This window comes from Cervus canadensis, chromosome 29 (genome assembly GCF_019320065.1).
Source record: "Cervus canadensis isolate Bull #8, Minnesota chromosome 29, ASM1932006v1, whole genome shotgun sequence".
NCBI classification, from domain to species: domain Eukaryota; kingdom Metazoa; phylum Chordata; class Mammalia; order Artiodactyla; family Cervidae; genus Cervus; species Cervus canadensis.
Window position 1 is genome coordinate 20,141,195 of NC_057414.1, and position 16,780 is coordinate 20,157,974.

At 36.4% G+C, this 16,780-nt stretch overlaps 1 protein-coding gene across 1 annotated transcript; it reads left to right on the top strand.

Annotated features, from left to right (window-relative positions):
* The first annotated feature begins 611 nt into the window (after positions 1-611).
* On the top strand, positions 612-11,801 carry CCDC179 (coiled-coil domain containing 179). Its single transcript, XM_043451327.1, has 4 exons — positions 612-726; positions 1,322-1,366; positions 4,585-4,689; positions 11,672-11,801. The coding sequence occupies exons 1-4, from the start codon at positions 682-684 to the stop codon at positions 11,678-11,680; spliced, it is 204 nt and encodes a 67-aa protein (XP_043307262.1). The 5' UTR covers positions 612-681; the 3' UTR covers positions 11,681-11,801.
* Positions 11,802-16,780: the final 4,979 nt, after the last annotated feature.

Here is a 16,780-nt window from a genome sequence, read left to right on the forward strand (position 1 = left end):
ACAGAAGTGTTAGCCATTAGCAGGGTGCGAAGCAAGACTTGGTCTGCGTCTTCTAAAAGTGACCTGGAGATGGTGGGTTCCGAGATTTTAATAGAGGGCAAAGAGTTTGAAGGAAACGCCGCAGAGCCCCCAAAAGGAGCGGTGCAACATAAAAGAAGTGGTAAGCAGCGGTGAGGACCCAGCTTAAGTCAGAGATAGTGAAGGTGCATTGCAGCTATCTTCAAGATTTCTCCCTTCAGCCTGGTTACTGACCAGAAGACAAGTACTTGGATGTATCCAACGGGAAGCTGTGACAGAAGAATCATGAGGTGCTGGAACTGAGAAACCCTGAGGCTGAAGCGAGGGACCATGGAATGTGAGCTAGATGTGTTAAGAAGGGAGGGGAACTCCCTGGAGGCAAGAGGAGAGCGCTGAGATCTGGAAAAGATGGAAAACCGGCGGGTGTTACGTGGATGTCAGAGCAAGGGAACCAGAAGGCTAGCCCATCTCGGGTGGGCTACAGACTTCAGCTTCCTTGCACAGCGATTGGAAGACCGCTAAGGGAAAGGGCGGGCCCCCGCAGGCAGGATAAAGAGAATTGTGATGGAACAGGGCGGGGCTCGCGGGGGCCACCGGGGGCGCCCGTCTGAGGACGGGACGGGGGCCGGCGGTGGGCGCTGCGGCGCTGCAAGGCTCTGCGGCATGTGCCTGCGCTGTAGGGGGGACGACCCTGTCCAAGTCAACCCCGTGAGTCCTCCCAGGCCCTCGGCTCCGCGTCTGCAGCCCCGGGCCCTGCGCCTGCCCGCCCCCTCCTCGGAGGCTGCCTTGGCCCCCCGCGCTGCTTGCCCTTGCAAGACGACCGGTGGTTTGGGGTTGGGAAATCCTGGGGGAGGTGGGGTGGTAGTGGGAGGACCCGACTGGATCCTGGGCTGCAGGACCTACGGGGAGGTGGAAAAGCCCCGCCTCCTGCCTGCCCGGGCCAAGCACGTGCTGTCTCCTGTTGGTTGAATGACTTACTGACCCAGGGTGGCCGTGTTCAGTACCAACTGAAACTTGCTTGTTTGGTTTTTCTTGTACACCCTCTCCTTCCAGAATAAATCTCAGTAGTCCCGGTAGTGTGGTTCATAGATTTCTTTTTTTTTCTTTTTCTCATATACAATCTCATCTTCCACCCCAGTGTTCACTTTGCTGTTCTTGTTCTGATCCTGCCTCTTGGAGTTGAGATGGTAGGCATCTATTACATAAACAGAAAACAGTAGCACAGGCTTCCTATTATAATAACTGAATTTTTTGTTTGTTCATGCCTTTTAAAAAAAAATTTTTAATCTTACATGTTTTGTAGGAAAACTCGAGCTGGCGACATCCTGCAGAAGTCACTGAAAGGCAGGTAATGTTTAAATAAATATCCTGGTTATTTCAAAAGTGTGACTTTATTGCATTCATTTATGTATGCTGATTCCTAATAGGACAGAAATTTTACTAGCTAGACCCTTCTGTGTTATCTTTGTTGAGACTCTGGGATCTTGTGACTAGTATCAGAATGAGTCTTAACTAGGATAACCTAAATGGTTTATTTTTCTCCTTTTTTTAATGTAACATTTTGTATGTGGACAGGATATACATATATATACACACACATATATATAGCATATGAAATTATAAAATATACTTCCAATTTAAGAAAACATATGGGTATCTAGAGGCTGCTTCTGTGCTCAACCTGAGCCCTACATCTCTCCAGAGGTAGCCACTACCTCGAATTTTATTTTTATCAATCTAATCTTTTCCTTTAATGCTCCTAAAAGTATATTGTCTTCTTGGTTTTGAACTTCATAAGCATAGGATCACACAAAATTCATTGTATGATTTATCCTTTCTTCTTAACATTGTTTTCTAAAATTTGTCCATCGTGTGGTATATAGTTATAATTCCTTTGTTTTCACTGCTATTAATATTTCATTGTGGCACATATCACAGTTAATTAATCCTTTCTCCTGTGAATGGATGTTGGGTTGTTTCCAAATTTTCCTATGATGACCAGTGCTACTGTGAACTTTAGAGTACATGCTTTTTTTTTTTTTTTTTGCCCATAATCAAAGGTTTCACTTGATCATTTGGGCAAAAATAAAAGGATTGGACCCTACCATTGTTATGAAAAATAATGCCATATTGCTTTCAAAGCAACTGTACAAATTTCACATTGGCAGTGGAATAATAATTCCACTAAATAGGGAATAATAATTCCCTATTATTCCTGTCTTTTCCACCCTAATACTCTGTTACCTTATCTTCCAAGTATTCTAGTTTCATCTCCTAGGTCTCTGATACTTATAGATGCCAGCCGTGCAATGGGGACATAAAACTCTATGTGACATTCATCATTTAAGAGAACTAAAGAATGTGCATGTATTTTGTATTCTTACTTCTATAAAGAAAAGCCATTTGGGGTTTTAAAATGAACATTACCTTTAAAATAAAAGTAAACACATATATCCATGAGTCTTAGATCTGTCTCAGTTCAGTTCAGTTCAGTCGCTCAGTCGTGTCCAACTCTTTGCAACCCCATGGACTGCAGCACACCAGTCGTCCCTGTTCATCACCAATGCCCGGAGCTTACACAAACTCATGTCCATCAAGTCAGTGATGCCATCCAGCTATCTCATCTTCTGTCAGCCCCTTCTCCTCCGCCTTCAGTCTTTTCCAGCATCGGGGTCTTTTCTAGTCAGTTCTTCACATCAGCTGGCCAAAGTATTGGAGTTTCAGCTTCAGCATCAGTCCTGCCAATGAATATTCAGGACTGATTTCCCTTAGGATTGACTGGTTTGATCTCCTTGCAGTCCAAAGGACTCTCAAGAGTCTTCCCCCACACCACAGTTCAAAAGCATCAATTCTTCAGTGCTCAGCTTTCTTTATAGTCCAACTCTCACATCCATACGTGACTACTGGAAAAACCATAGCTTTGACTAGACAGAATTTTGTTGGCAAAGTAATGTCTCTGCTTTTTAATACACTGTCTAGGTTGATCATAGCTTTCCTTCCAAGAAGCAAGCATCTTTTAATTTCATGGCTGCAGTCACCATTTGCAGTGATTTTGGAGCCCCCCAAAATAAAGTATCACATTGTTTCCATTGTTTCCCCATCTATTTACCATGAAGTGATGGGACCAGATGCCATGATCTTAGTTTTCTGAATGTTGAGTTTTAAGCCAACCTTTTCACTCTAATCTTTCACTTTCATCAAGAGGCTCTTTAGTTCTTCGATTTCTGCCATAAGAGTGGTATCACCTGCATATCTGAGGTTATAAATATTTCTCCCAGCAACCTTTATTCCAGCTTGTGCTTCATCCAACCCAGCGTTTCTCATGATATACTCTGCATATAAGTTAAATAAGCCAGGTGACAATATGCAGCCTTGACATACTCCTTTCCCAATTTAGAACCAGTCTGTTGTTTGATGTCCAGTTTTAACTGCTGCTTCTTGACCTGCATACAGATTTCTTCTGTATGGAGGCAGGTCAGGTAGTCTGGTATTTCCATCTCTTTCAGAATTTTCTAGTTTGTTGTGATCCACACAGTCAAAGGCTTTGTTGTAGTCAATAAAGCAGAAGATGTGTTTCTGGAACTCTCTTGCTTTTTTGATGATCCAGTGGATGTTGGCAATTTGATCTCTGGTTCCTCTGCCTTTTCTAAATCCAGCTGGAACATCTGGAAGTTCACGGTTCATGTACTGTTGAAGCCTGGCTTGGAGAATTTTGAGCATTACTTTGCTAGCATGTGAGATGAGTGCAATTGTGTGGTAGTTTGAGCATTCTTTGGCATTGCCTTTTTTGGGGAATTGGAATGAAAACTGACCTTTTCCAGTCCTGTGACCACTGCTGAGTTTTCCAAATTTGCTGGCATATTGAGTGCAGCACTTTCACAGCATCATCTTTCAGGATTTGAAATAGCTCAACTGGAATTCCATCACCTCCTCTAGCTTTGTTCATAGTGATGCTTCCTAAGGCCCACCTTGACATCACATTCCAGCATGTCTGGTTCTAGGTGAGTGATCACACCATTGTGGTTATCTGGGTCATGAAGATTTTTTTTTGTATAGTTCTTCTGTGTATGCTTGCCACCTCTTCTTAATATCTTCTGCTTCTGTTAGGTTCCTAGCATTTCTGCCCTTTATAGTGCCCATCTTTGCATGAAATATTCCCTTGGTATCTCTAATTTTCTTGAAGAGATCGCTAGTCTTTCCCATTCTATTGTTTTCCTCTATTTCTTTGCATTGATCATTGAGGAAGGCTTTCTTATCTCTCCTTACTATTCTTTGGAACTCTGCATTCAAATGGGTATATCTTTCCTTCTGTCTAATAGTGCCGGGTGAGTGAAGTGGAAATCAAAATAAAGAGTTTCATTTGAAAACTCTACTGAAGCTCCGAAGTGTTTTCTTCATCTATAAACCACACATTTGCAAAAAATTTCCCCCTATTTCTATGTAGCTGTGTAAGCCATATCCACTGATTGTGTTTATCTTTTTTTGTGTGGATACAAACCAAAAATGTCGGCATGCTGTGTTGTTAATACTGTAAAAGTTTTCTTTCCTTTTAATTTTTTCCTAAAGACCACAGCTAAACGTATTGAGCATATGAGAAACCTATGGAAACAGAAGAGGAAATTTAATAAACGGTTTGCAAGGCCTGCGCCTGTTCCAGAACCAGGACTCCTAGTAAGTGCTCCATTGAAACTAACAGATCCTTAAATGCAAAACACATCATCATATTTTTCATTTATGCAACACTCTAAATTCTATTTTTCCCCTTTCCTTTGAGAAATCGGTAACTACAGTCTGGGAAGTTACCTTAAAACTCCTCTAATCAAATTCTTAACTGTTATTTAAGTCTTCTTTGTAGTAGTCTCTTGAAGATAATGTGGTCTAATGGAAAGAGTATGATCCTTGAAAATTTGATGTTCTGAATTCCTTTACATGTATTATTAACTGCACAAAGTTATCCACTTAAATCTTCTCAATTATATTATTTGCAGAATAAGTCACAAAATCTCCTGCCAAATAGTTTTTCAGCCTAGGCTCGAGCACTTGTAACATCAGAAAACACTACACCAATCACAGCTTATTCTATCTTTTTGCATACCTTTGACATACATTTGAAAGTTCTTCCAGGGACTTACCTGATGGTCCAGTGGATAAGAAATAGCCTTCCAACACAGGGGCTGCAGGTGCAATCCCTGGTCAGGGAGCTGAGATCCCACACGCCTCATGGCCAAAAAGCCAGAACATAAACAGTAGAAGCAATAGTGTAACAAGTTCAAGAAAGACTTTTAAAATAGTCCACATTTTAAAAAATCTTTTAAAAAATGAAAGTTCTTCCATGTAACATATTGCCTCCATGAGCTTTTTACATGTAGTATCAATTGTATGCCTAATAACCAGTCATAAATCCAATGACTTTCCTTCCACTGAAAAGTCCTCTAGTTATTTGAAGAAAACTATTACCTCCAGTCTTACGCAGATTTTTTAGGGTGAAAACCCCCAAATTTCCTCATCCGTTCCTCTTTTGCCTTAGTAGTGAGCCCTGACCTTATTCAGGCAATCTCTGGGATCAGATTTCATAGTAGAAATATTTGAGATAGGTTGTATTTCTGATCATTAAGATTTTTTTTCTGTTGGTTTTCTTTTTCAAAGAAAACAAGCCTCACTAATGAATACCACTGTTAGGTAGAAATTTATAACTTCAGTTCCTTCTAAAAGAAACTCAACTGCCATGGTTTAAACAAATAGTACTTTTTCCTCCAAAGGAGAACTCCTGATCTAGTCAGTCTAGGATTGATATGGTGATTTTTAAAACCACCAAAGAAGTTTCAGGCTCCTTCTGTCTTTTTGATTGTTCACATTTTCACATGACTTTTACTCTCATTGTCTCAAAAAAACTTCTACAATAGGTAGAGATTGCAACCATATTCCAAAAGAAGAGGATACAGGACAAAAGGAAAAAGTATACACCTGTTGAATCAGTTCTTGTTGATCAGAAGAGTAACCTCTATATTTGTATATATATAATCTTGGTTGAGGTGATAGTTTTGTGGGTGTATGCATGTCAAAATGTTTTAAAGTATATACCTCAAATAAATATGTGTGGTTTATTGCATGTCAACTATACTTCAAAAAAGCTGATAGACACTCCACACATACAAATACACACACACACACACACGTGTCTTTTATTCACTATTACACTATCATACAGGAGATTTTCACTGCCCTAAAAATCTCCTGTGCACTATACATTCATCCTTTCCCTCTTCCCTCACCCGTCTCAAGCCCCTGGCAATCACTGATCTTTTGCTATCTCTATAGTTTCGCCTTTTTCCAGAATGTCATATGGTTGGAATCATAGAGTATGTAATCTTTCGTGCTAGTTTCTTTTACTTAGTAATAGACACTTAAGTTTCCTTCATATCTTTTCATGACTTGATAAGTCATTTCTTTTTACCCATTGCATGGATCCATTCACCTATTGAAAAACATCGTGGTCACTTGCAGTTTTAGCAATCATCAATAAAGTTGCTCTAAACATTCATGGGCAAATTTTTTTTTTTTTTTTTACATATAAGCTTTCAATTCATTTGGGGAAATACCTAGAAGCACAATTGCTGGATCATATGGTAAAACTGTGTTTAGCTTTGAGAAAAAAACAAAAACAAAAGCCTGGCAAAGCTGTCTTCCAAAGTAACTGTATTATTTTGCATTCCCACTAGCGATGAATGACAGTTCTCTGTTGCTCCTTACCATTGCCAACACTTGATGTTATCAGTGTCTACAGATTTTAGCCATGGAGATAGTTGTGTAGTGATATTTCATTATTTTAATTTGCAATTCCTTGGTGGCTCAGAATCCACCTGCAATGTGGGAGACCTGGATTCAACCCCTGAGTTAGGAAGATCCCTTGGAGGAGGGCATGGCAAACCACTCCAGTATCCTTGCCTGGAGAATCCACATGGACAGAGGAGCCTGGTGGGCTACAGTCCATGGGGCTGAAAAGACTCAGTGACTAAGCATATTGACAATCATTTTATATGTTTATCTGCCAACTGTATAACTTCTTTGATAAGGTGTCTATTCAGATCTTTTGCCCACTTTTTAATTGTTTATTTTTTATAGTTGAGTTTTGAGCCATTTGTGTATTTTGGATGCCAGCTTTTCATATGTATTTTGCAAATATTTTCTCCCAATCTGTCCTTTGTGCCTTCATCTTTTCATTTTTTTCTAATAGTATTTTCCCAGAGCCAAAGTTTTTAATTTTAATGAAACTTATCAGTTATTTCTTTCATGGATCATGCTTTTAGTGTATCTAAAAACTCATTGTGAAATCCAAGGTCTTATAGAGTTTCTTCTGTGTTATTTTCTAGAATTTTTATAATTTTATACTTTACATTAGGTCTATGGTACATTTTGAGTTCCTTTCAATGAAAGGTATAAGCTAAGTGTCTAGACTTTTTTTTTTTTTTTTGCATGTGGCTCTTCTGATTTTTACGGCACTATTTCCTGATCAAGCTATCCTATCTATATTGTATTACCTTTGCTCCTTTGTCAAAGTTCTGTTGACTATTTGTATCTGTGTGGGTCTATTTCTGGGCTATCTCTTCTGTTCCATTAAATAGAGTATTTATCTGTTCTTTTGCCAATTCCACACTGTCTTGATTACTATAACTTTATAGTAAATCCTGGAGTTAGATTAGTAATATCAGTAACGTAAGTGTCAGACTTCTAACTTTGTTCTCCTTCCGTGTTGTGTCAGTAATCCTTGGTCTTTTTGTTTATTCATATAAAACTTAGAATCAGTTTATCAAAATCCACAAAGTAACTTGCTGTAATTTTGATTGTATTATGCTAGATCTGTAGATCACTTTGGAAAGAACTGACATCTTAATAATATTGAGTCTTTTTATAAATGAGTATTGTTTATTAGATTTATTTAGGTCATCTTTGATCATTTTTTTTTTATCAGCGTTCCTGATCTTAGCTGGAAAGCATCTAGTTACTCAATAAATATGAGATTAGCTGCAAGTGTTTTATAGATGTTCTTTCTTAAGTTTGAGACAATCCCTCTCTATTCCTACTTTACTGAGTTTTTTTTTTTTTTTAATCATAAAGGGGTGTTGAATTTTGTCAAATGCTCATTCTGCATCTAGTGATATGATCACATAATAGAAGATCAGGGAAAAATCTCTTTGCTTCCAGAGTGGGAGGGGGAAACTACCATTTTGAAATACTTAGGGCTCTCTGTTCTCCTAACAGGGCATACTCAAGGGAACTGGTTTATCAGGATCTAACCAATTTACCTTTTATTAGACTCTAGTTGACCTGGGGAAATGCCCCAATCCAGACCCTTCTACATAAGGTATGGAAAATATCCAACTAAAGTTCTGGTATTCACTCAATGAAATATGAAGCCTTCCCTAAGAGGGCTTCCCTAAGACTCCCCACCAACCTGAGTTTTTTAACTTTCAAGCTAATCCATACTGAGCCTCAGCAACTTGTTCGTTAAAGTTTAAGTGTTCTTCCCAGCGTGGTTCCAGAAGCATTGTTTGCCTTTTCATTTGTCAGCAGAGCAGTTCACCCTGGGACCTCAGTTCTCAGATGGATCTAAGAAAAGTTGTTGATTTTCAGTATGTTCAGCATTTTTCTGGTTGTGAGAGTGTGAGTGACGATTTCCAACCTCTGTACATGTCAGACTGGAAACTCCCACTTATTTTTCTTTGATAAAAACTGGCCACCCTTAGCTGCAAGAAAGTCTAAAGTGGTTAAAAAAAAATTGAAGTTGCTTCCTTGCTGCTCTAGAGAATTGAGGTTCTATTAGTGGGAAACAGGACTTTTCAGGTGGCCCAGTGGTAAACAATCTCCTGCCAATGAAGGAGATGCAGGTTCCATCCCTGGGTCGGGAAGATCCTCTGGAGAAGAAAATAGCAACCCACTCCAGCATTCTTGCCTGAGAAATTCATAGACAGATGGCTTGGCTACAGTCCACAAGGTCGCAGAGTCAGACCAACTGAGCACAAATAGTGTGAAAGAAAATACCTTCCTTTCCTTTTCAGGCTGGTCCTCCTGTAACTCATCCTCTTCCCAGTTTCTCGAGTAAACGCATATTATGAATATAAATTCAGCCCCTTCCTTAGCTTTGCTTTCCTTTGTATTTGCATAGTCATGAGAGTTTATGTTTTGCCACAGAGGATCCCAGGATATGCAACTTTACAGAGTTATCCCACTGTCTTAAATATCTACATAGCCCCTCTCCTGCTGCTACATCTGTGTTTGTAATCCCACCTCCATGGTCATGATCTCTCTGATATGCATTAAAATGTGCTTGCACAACATACCTTTATTGTTATTCAGTAGCTCAGTCGTGTCTCTTTGAGACCGCATGGACTGCAGTATGCCAGGCCTCCCTGTCCTTCACTGTCTCCGGAGTTTGCTCAGATTCATGTCCATTGAGTCAGTGATGGCTATCTAACCATCTCATCCTCTGCCTCCCTCATCTTCTTTGCCATCAGCCTTTCCGAGCATCAAGGCCTTTTCCAGGGAGTCATCTCTTCACATCTGCACAGTTATTCCATAGCAAAGTTTAATGATGTCGGAGAGAAGGGAGCAATGATTCCTGAGACCACCTTGCTACAGGGCATGACTTCTGAGCCCTTTAACTCTTGATTCATTTTCACACAATTAGTTTGGTTAACCTTTCCATCCCTTTTCCAGTGCAGATGTCTCACGCCATTGGTTTCCTCTTTTTGTGACTTGTCCTCAATTCCAAACCATTATGGCTTTCCGTTAAAAAACTCCCTTTTCTTTCTTGAGCTGCCAGATGTGTCTTATAGAAATGTCTGCAGAATGTTCTTTATCAATTATCCTACCAGCCATTTGAGCTTCCAGAGACAACTGATATCTCTCACAAACACAAATATAAAAAATAAAATGCGTGATCCGTGAAAAGCCTGAGTTCAATCTGACACTTAGTATTCATTGTCCTCAATACAAAATTTCTGAAATTATGTTCAGAACATTCAGTTACTTTCTTTTGGCGGCAGTAGGCCATTATCAAAGTTTCTTTCTTCCACAAAAAGAACATGAGGGGGCACAATGTTCCAAAGTATACACTAAAATTTTGTTTAGTTTAATTTCCAAACCACTGTGGACTGATCACTTTGTAACATACAATCAAAAGGCTGTAGCAGTGTCAAATTTTTATAAATGAACATAAATGCTTTATTCTCAATTTCTCTACTGATCTTGTTGCAAAATTGTAATGAATGTAATGGCTTGTAATGAATGTAAAACTAGCACCAAAACCAGACTGCACAGAATAATACTGCTTTGAAAAGTGAAAGTCACTCAGTCATGTCCAGCTGTTTGCAACACCATGGACTGTCCATGGAATTCTCCAGGCCAGAATACTGGAGTGGGTAGCCTTTCCCTTCTCCAGGGAATCTTAACCCAGGGATCAAACCCAGGTCTCCTGCATTGCAAGTGGATTCTTTACCAACTGAGCATATCTTCTTTCACTTTTTCTTCTCCTTTATCTTTTGCAAATTGTTGTGTTATAAGCAGCACCCCTACTAATACCATCTTCTCTTTTTCTTTCTACTTAAATTAATCTTTGGCCTCAGAAAAAAGTATATCAACAGTGTTTGTACAACTTAAATGATTTGAGATGAAAATCAAGGCCTGAGTCCATACATATAAGCACTTTACTTAAACATGGATTATGCCCAGTAGAACAGAAGATGCATGATGACACTAGAGCACCCAGTTGGGAAATGTTTGAAAAAAATTTTTGTCTGTTTATCTCTGTAACAAAACTTTTCTAATTATATCATTAATTATCATATTCATACATATTAAAATTATCCTGAAGTATTAAGATTAAATTCTTGCTGATAATGATATGCATAAGCTTTCCATTTTCACTTTTTTGTCACTCTCATTCACTTCATTTTGGGACATTTCAAGACTTAAAACACTCAACAGGTAAATTAGTATACTTTTTCAGTCGATCACAGACCATAAAACTTGGAAAGAAAAATCCTTGTTTAACAGCTGTGTCACATCCATTATATTCAGAAATTCCTCTACCCTCTCTCTAAATTGTTATTTTTGGTTTCTACAGTTTTTTTCTACTTGTAGCATTTGTTGCTTGACTCATAGAAAAAAATGTTTATATCATATATATCCCCAGATATGATTTATTTGGGGCTTCCCAGGTGTCACTAGTGATAAAGAACCTGCCTGCCAATGCAGGAGATGTAAGAGATGCAGGTTCAATCCCTGGGTCAGGAAGATCCTCTGGAGGAGGGCATGGCAACCCACTCCAGTGTTTTTGCCTGGAGAATCCCATGGATAGAGGAATGTGGTGGGCTACAGTTCATGGGGTCATAAAGAGTCAGGCATGACTGACACGACCTAGCACAGTACACATAGCATGTGATTTATTTGATAATAGTTTGCTATTATCATAACTCATATCTGGCTTCTATCTGACTGTTTTAATTTAGAATATTATTTCTAATTCTTTATGCAATTATTTTTCTGTAAGAAAGACTTCTGAGACTTTTCCCAGAGAATTTATAGTTTGTATAAATCTTTGCTTTATACCTTTTGATTGAATTTATTTTTCTTTGTGTATTTTAATCTCTTCTAGTGGACATAAAGTTGGAGTCTGTGTAGAAGAAATCATGGCAGACCACAGATTTCTAACCTCAAGTGGCATTTTGTGATTTGATGTCACTCGAAAAAGTAAAGACAGTGCTCTTCAGTTCAGCAAAATAAACACAGTACAATCATTTAACACCTAAGCTACTTTTTATTAAATACGATATCTTACTACCACTTTCTCTGGTAATTTGAGATTGCTTCTTTTCAACAAATAATAACATGCATATGCCTTTGTAAGTGATGTATTCATGCTTACGTTTTTGCAACTGGATTTATAACTTATTTAGAGATTTAGAATTATGCTTTAATAATAGGGGAAAATACATTTCCTCTGCTGTATATTTATAATGACTTGTGTTTAAACAAGATGTTTAAAATCTTTAAACAAGTCCTAGTAGAGAGTTTTGTTTTGGTTTGTTTTTTATTGAAGTATGACATATTGAAGTATAGTTGACTAACAATATTAGATTCAGGTGCACAATGTACTGATTCAATATTTTTGAAGATTATACTTCATTTAAAGGTGTTATAAAATATTGGCTGTTTTCCATGTACTGTACATTACAACCCTGTATCTTATTTATTTTATACTTCATAGGTTGTACCTAGGAAAGAGTTTTAATATAACTAATGTCTGTATCATATGTTGATATTCCAAATAAGCTATAGTGTAATTGAAATTTTCATTTAAGGTATTAGTAAAATTTGAATACTGAATTTTTACTTTTATGCAAGAAATAAATCATAACCATAGCTGTCTGTAAAATGCTTACTTACTTATATAAGTAATTTCTAACATGAAAAAGGAATTATCACAATTATTTTCTGATAAAAGAATAACCAACTATGGAATGAACAAGAATATTTGATGACTGATGTGTGGTTTCTTAAATAAAATTTAAAGTGAAATACAGGAAATTCTGCTTCTGGGCATAATGGAAGTACCAGAATTATGTTTCCACAGTAAACAACTGAAAAATAAGACAAAATTCTAAAAACAATGGTTTCAGAAAATAGACAAAAGTCAAAAATAGGTTGTGATCCCTAAGAGAAGAGAACCAAATGAACTCCATTTACTGCCTGAGGAGCATTCCAGAGCAGTCCTTTATGCAGGGCAGAGGATCAGAAGCAGAACACAGGAGTTTTCCTGATTGAGAAACAGATAAGGATTCAGGCAGTCTGGAGTAACTGGAACCTGCAGGGCAGAAATCCAGGAAGTAAGAAACTGCTGCAAGTAATTGGCAGATCTGTATTGTGCCTTGGATTTAGCCTGTGTTAAATGCTAAGCTGCGTGTGTATAGCGTGAATTCAGCAAGGTCAGATCTGTATACTCTTTTTGTACCATCCATGTGTGATATCTAGTGTCCAGGCAAAATTACTAGGCATGCCAAGGAGCGAAAAATTAAAAAACATTAAAAAGGGGGGAATCAAGTTAATAGAGACACCAAAATGAAGAGAGGATGCAATTCGGGATGGGGAATACGTGTAAATCTATGGCTGATTCATATCAATGTATGACAAATAAATAAATAAATAAAAATTTAAAAAAAAATAGAAGAATCAGCTTAATCATCTATTATAAATAAGTTGACTATGTTCAGCAGTTTAAAGAAGAATGTGAACCCAGCAAGGAGAAGAATGGAAGAGTAAAAAGAATTAGATGGAACTTTTAACACTGAAAATATCTGAAATTTTAAAAATTCACTAAATGATATTAACAGTATATTAGATGTAAATAAAAGGCGTTGAAGGTCACTCCAGTATTCTTGCCTGGAGAATTCAATGGACAGAGGAGCCTGGTGGGCTACAGTCCTAGGGTTGCAAAAAGTTGGACACTACTGAGTGACTAAGTATGAAAGACATTGAAATTGAAGATACAGCAGATAAAGCAATAGAAACAATTCAAACTAAAGCAAAGAGAAAAAGACTGGGAAGATGATTAACTGCTCACTGATCTATGAGACAATATCATGAGGTCTAAGACATGAATAAATAGAGATATATGAGTGGGGAAGGATGGAAGCAAAAAAAAAATGCCCAAAAATGTCTCCAAATTTGATGAAAACTAACCCCACAGATTCAAAAACTGTAATGGACACCAAGCAAAATGAATTCCAAAACTTATCAAATTATCTCATAATCAAATTGCTGAGAAACATTGAAAAAAGAAAATAACAGGGACATAGGGCACATTAAATGCTGAGAAATAAGCATAAGAAAACCACAAAGGTCATAATAAATCAAGTAACCAAAATGACATCTTTAAAAAAACTGATTTAAAACATTTTTAAATCCTATCAATCTTACGTCTTATTTGAAGCAAAAATAGGCTTCAAAATTGAAAGCAAAATGCAGGGTTTTTTTTTTTTTTTTCAGAGAAGGAAAGTCCCCAAAATATCACTAGCAGACTTGCAGGGTAAATTCTTTAAGTAGAAGAAAAATTGTCAGATTCTTGGACCTTCACAAAATGAATAGCTCTGGAAATGATACACATGAATGAATACAAAATTGTTTAAATTTTTTTTTATTTTTTTAAAAAAACAATTGATTGTTTTAAGAAAAAAATCAAGGTATTGTGGCAATAATAACATGCAGGATTAAAATGTATGACAATAACAAAGTTCCTTCTAGGAGGAAGCTGAATTTCTCCTATACTTCTGAGTTTCATATAGTCTATCTGGTCAGTGTCATCTTTTTAAAATGCAGATTTCAGGAAGGTAACTCTTACTGAAAGAAAAAACAAAACAGGAAAAGATAATTTGGAACTTGACTTGTCAAGGACAAATACAAATCTTAAGGTTTGTAAGACACTTAAGTGTCTTTTCTATAAATATTAGTAAAAGGATTAGTCATCTAAACAGGTGACCTCAATTTGTTCCATCCACCAGAAATACAATTTTAATCCAAACTCTTAAAACTGATGGGTTTTATATTATTGTAACTATTCATGGCTGAAATCTTAGAGTGGAATCTATGAGGTGTTTGTTTGTGTCTGTGTGTTTGTATTGTAGAGGTGTGGTATTGCCAATATTAATTTGTAAATGAGCTCTATTTAACTGGCTTAAAGGAAATTAAGTACATATAAATACTCAGAAATACAAAGAAACTAATCCACATGAACTTCTGAATCTCATGATCTAGAGTTAATAAATTAAATGAAATAGATTCAATTTTAATGAATGAAAAGTTTCAGTTTGTCAGTTTAATTAATACAGACATCTCTTTAGGGTCATCAACATTAAGTGCGATATTTTTGTTGTACCTAGGTTTACTCAAAATCAAATAAGACCTTATTATTCCTGCTACAAAATTTGTCAGCAAGAAAAATAACTTGATATGAAAGTTTTAAATAAATTAAAGGTAAATAAAATAATCTAAGTGAACTCTTTAGGAACAATTATGTTTTGAGTATATCTATCTAAAATCGTTTCTCCAGATTTATTTATAACTTGAAACTGCTAAGTTAAATTCAATGATGGGAATTCATTGACTATCCAGATCATTTCCAAATAAGAAACTGTAACATTACTGAACAAAAGCTTCCTTTTACAAAGAAACTAAAGATATTAAGGATTATTAATATATTTGGTGCCACACTGATATTTTCTTTATGGAACACCTGTTTTAGAAATTACAACTAATATTCACAAGTTTGCCTATCTACAAATTACTAATGTACATGTCCATAATTGCTTACTCAGTTTTCATTAGAAACTAAGATTTTTAAGGTTAAGAATCACAATTAAAGTATCTAATTAAAACTACTAAAAATTAATAAGGAAAACATCTTTGTATCCAAGGACAAAGAAGATATAAAGAATGGAAATGCATTTTGTTAAAGGAAAAGAAAGGGTTTTTGTCCTAAAGCTGTTTATTGCTAAAAGGGAAAGAAAATAAGGACAAATTAATATGGATATAGAAGATTATCTTTAGACAATGCCTTAGAAAGGCATTCTATGTGTTGGTCAAGGCTGATAAAGAGTAGAATAAATTTAACTGAGTAAATGAATTTTAATTTGCAAGGTAAAATAGTACAAAATCTAAATTTGACTTTCTATTAAGGAGACAAAGTTTTTGGAAAATATTGATCTTATTTTGATAACTAATTATAAAGTTTCTCTACCTTTAACCGGTATTCTGTTACAACTTGCAACATTTGCTTCTTGAAATCTTTTATTGTCACTTTGGTTAAGTGAATAAGTATTGTTCCACAGTGACATGTGACCCTATAATATTTGATTAAATGTTTTGAAACATTTTTGATATTTTTGACAAACTTTCCAAATTTCAAATTCTAATCAAAGTTCTTTTGACCTCTAGCTAACTTTGGGATGCTTCAGACGGAACATCTGAAAAATCTGATGGAAAGAAATATTAAACAAATTAGGGTTACTTTGTACATGAAATTATATGTGAGCATTATCAAATGAGTTGTGATAAAACTTAGTTTATGTTGTAAGGGTAAATGTTATTAATATAGATATTCTGGAAATTATGGGCCTCCTAAAAATCTAATATGTCTAAGTAAAATATTAACAGCCATAATTCTACTAATTATACTGAATTTTGTAACTCACAGTAGTAACCAAGTTTCTTTGTCAACTGCATTGTAATCAGATCTTCAATCATGTCTTTTAAACTCTTTTGTCATTTATGGACTGTCACTGTTTTACTCTGATGCACTTGCAATAAGCACTTCATATTCAAAAGGATTCATAGAAAAGATTTTTTGACAAATGCAGTTTTCTGATAACTTTTAGACCACAGCAATTAACTGGGTAAAAAAATTAAACAATTTTAAAGAACCACTTGGTGATTTCATAAAGCTGTTAACAGAAGATTAAGATCAAGAACTCCGTATGCTGCCATCAAGTTTCCAATGATATGTCCATTTGGCTGTGATATTTGTTAACTCATACCTTAATTCGTTTAAGTTGATGCTCAGGTGATTCTTATATCTATTAAATTTGAGAAGCATCCACTCTAAATATTTCTGAATATTTCAAACGTTACTGCTACTCTTGGATGGAAAAATGCATCCAACGCACCAGAAAACAATAGACATCTCAACTAATGCTGCGTTCATGCGACTCAA

What these genes read in the sequence shown, in the direction of transcription:
- CCDC179 (XM_043451327.1), top strand. Translation starts at nt 682, where the DNA reads ATGTGCCTGCGCTGTAGGGGGGACGACCCTGTCCAAGTCAACCCC. An exon ending in ACCCTGTCCAAGTCAACCCC is followed by an intron (nt 727 to 1,321) that starts GTGAGTCCTCCC and finishes CATGTTTTGTAG; the next exon opens with GAAAACTCGAGCTGGCGACA. An exon ending in CAGAAGTCACTGAAAGGCAG is followed by an intron (nt 1,367 to 4,584) that starts GTAATGTTTAAA and finishes TTTTTCCTAAAG; the next exon opens with ACCACAGCTAAACGTATTGA.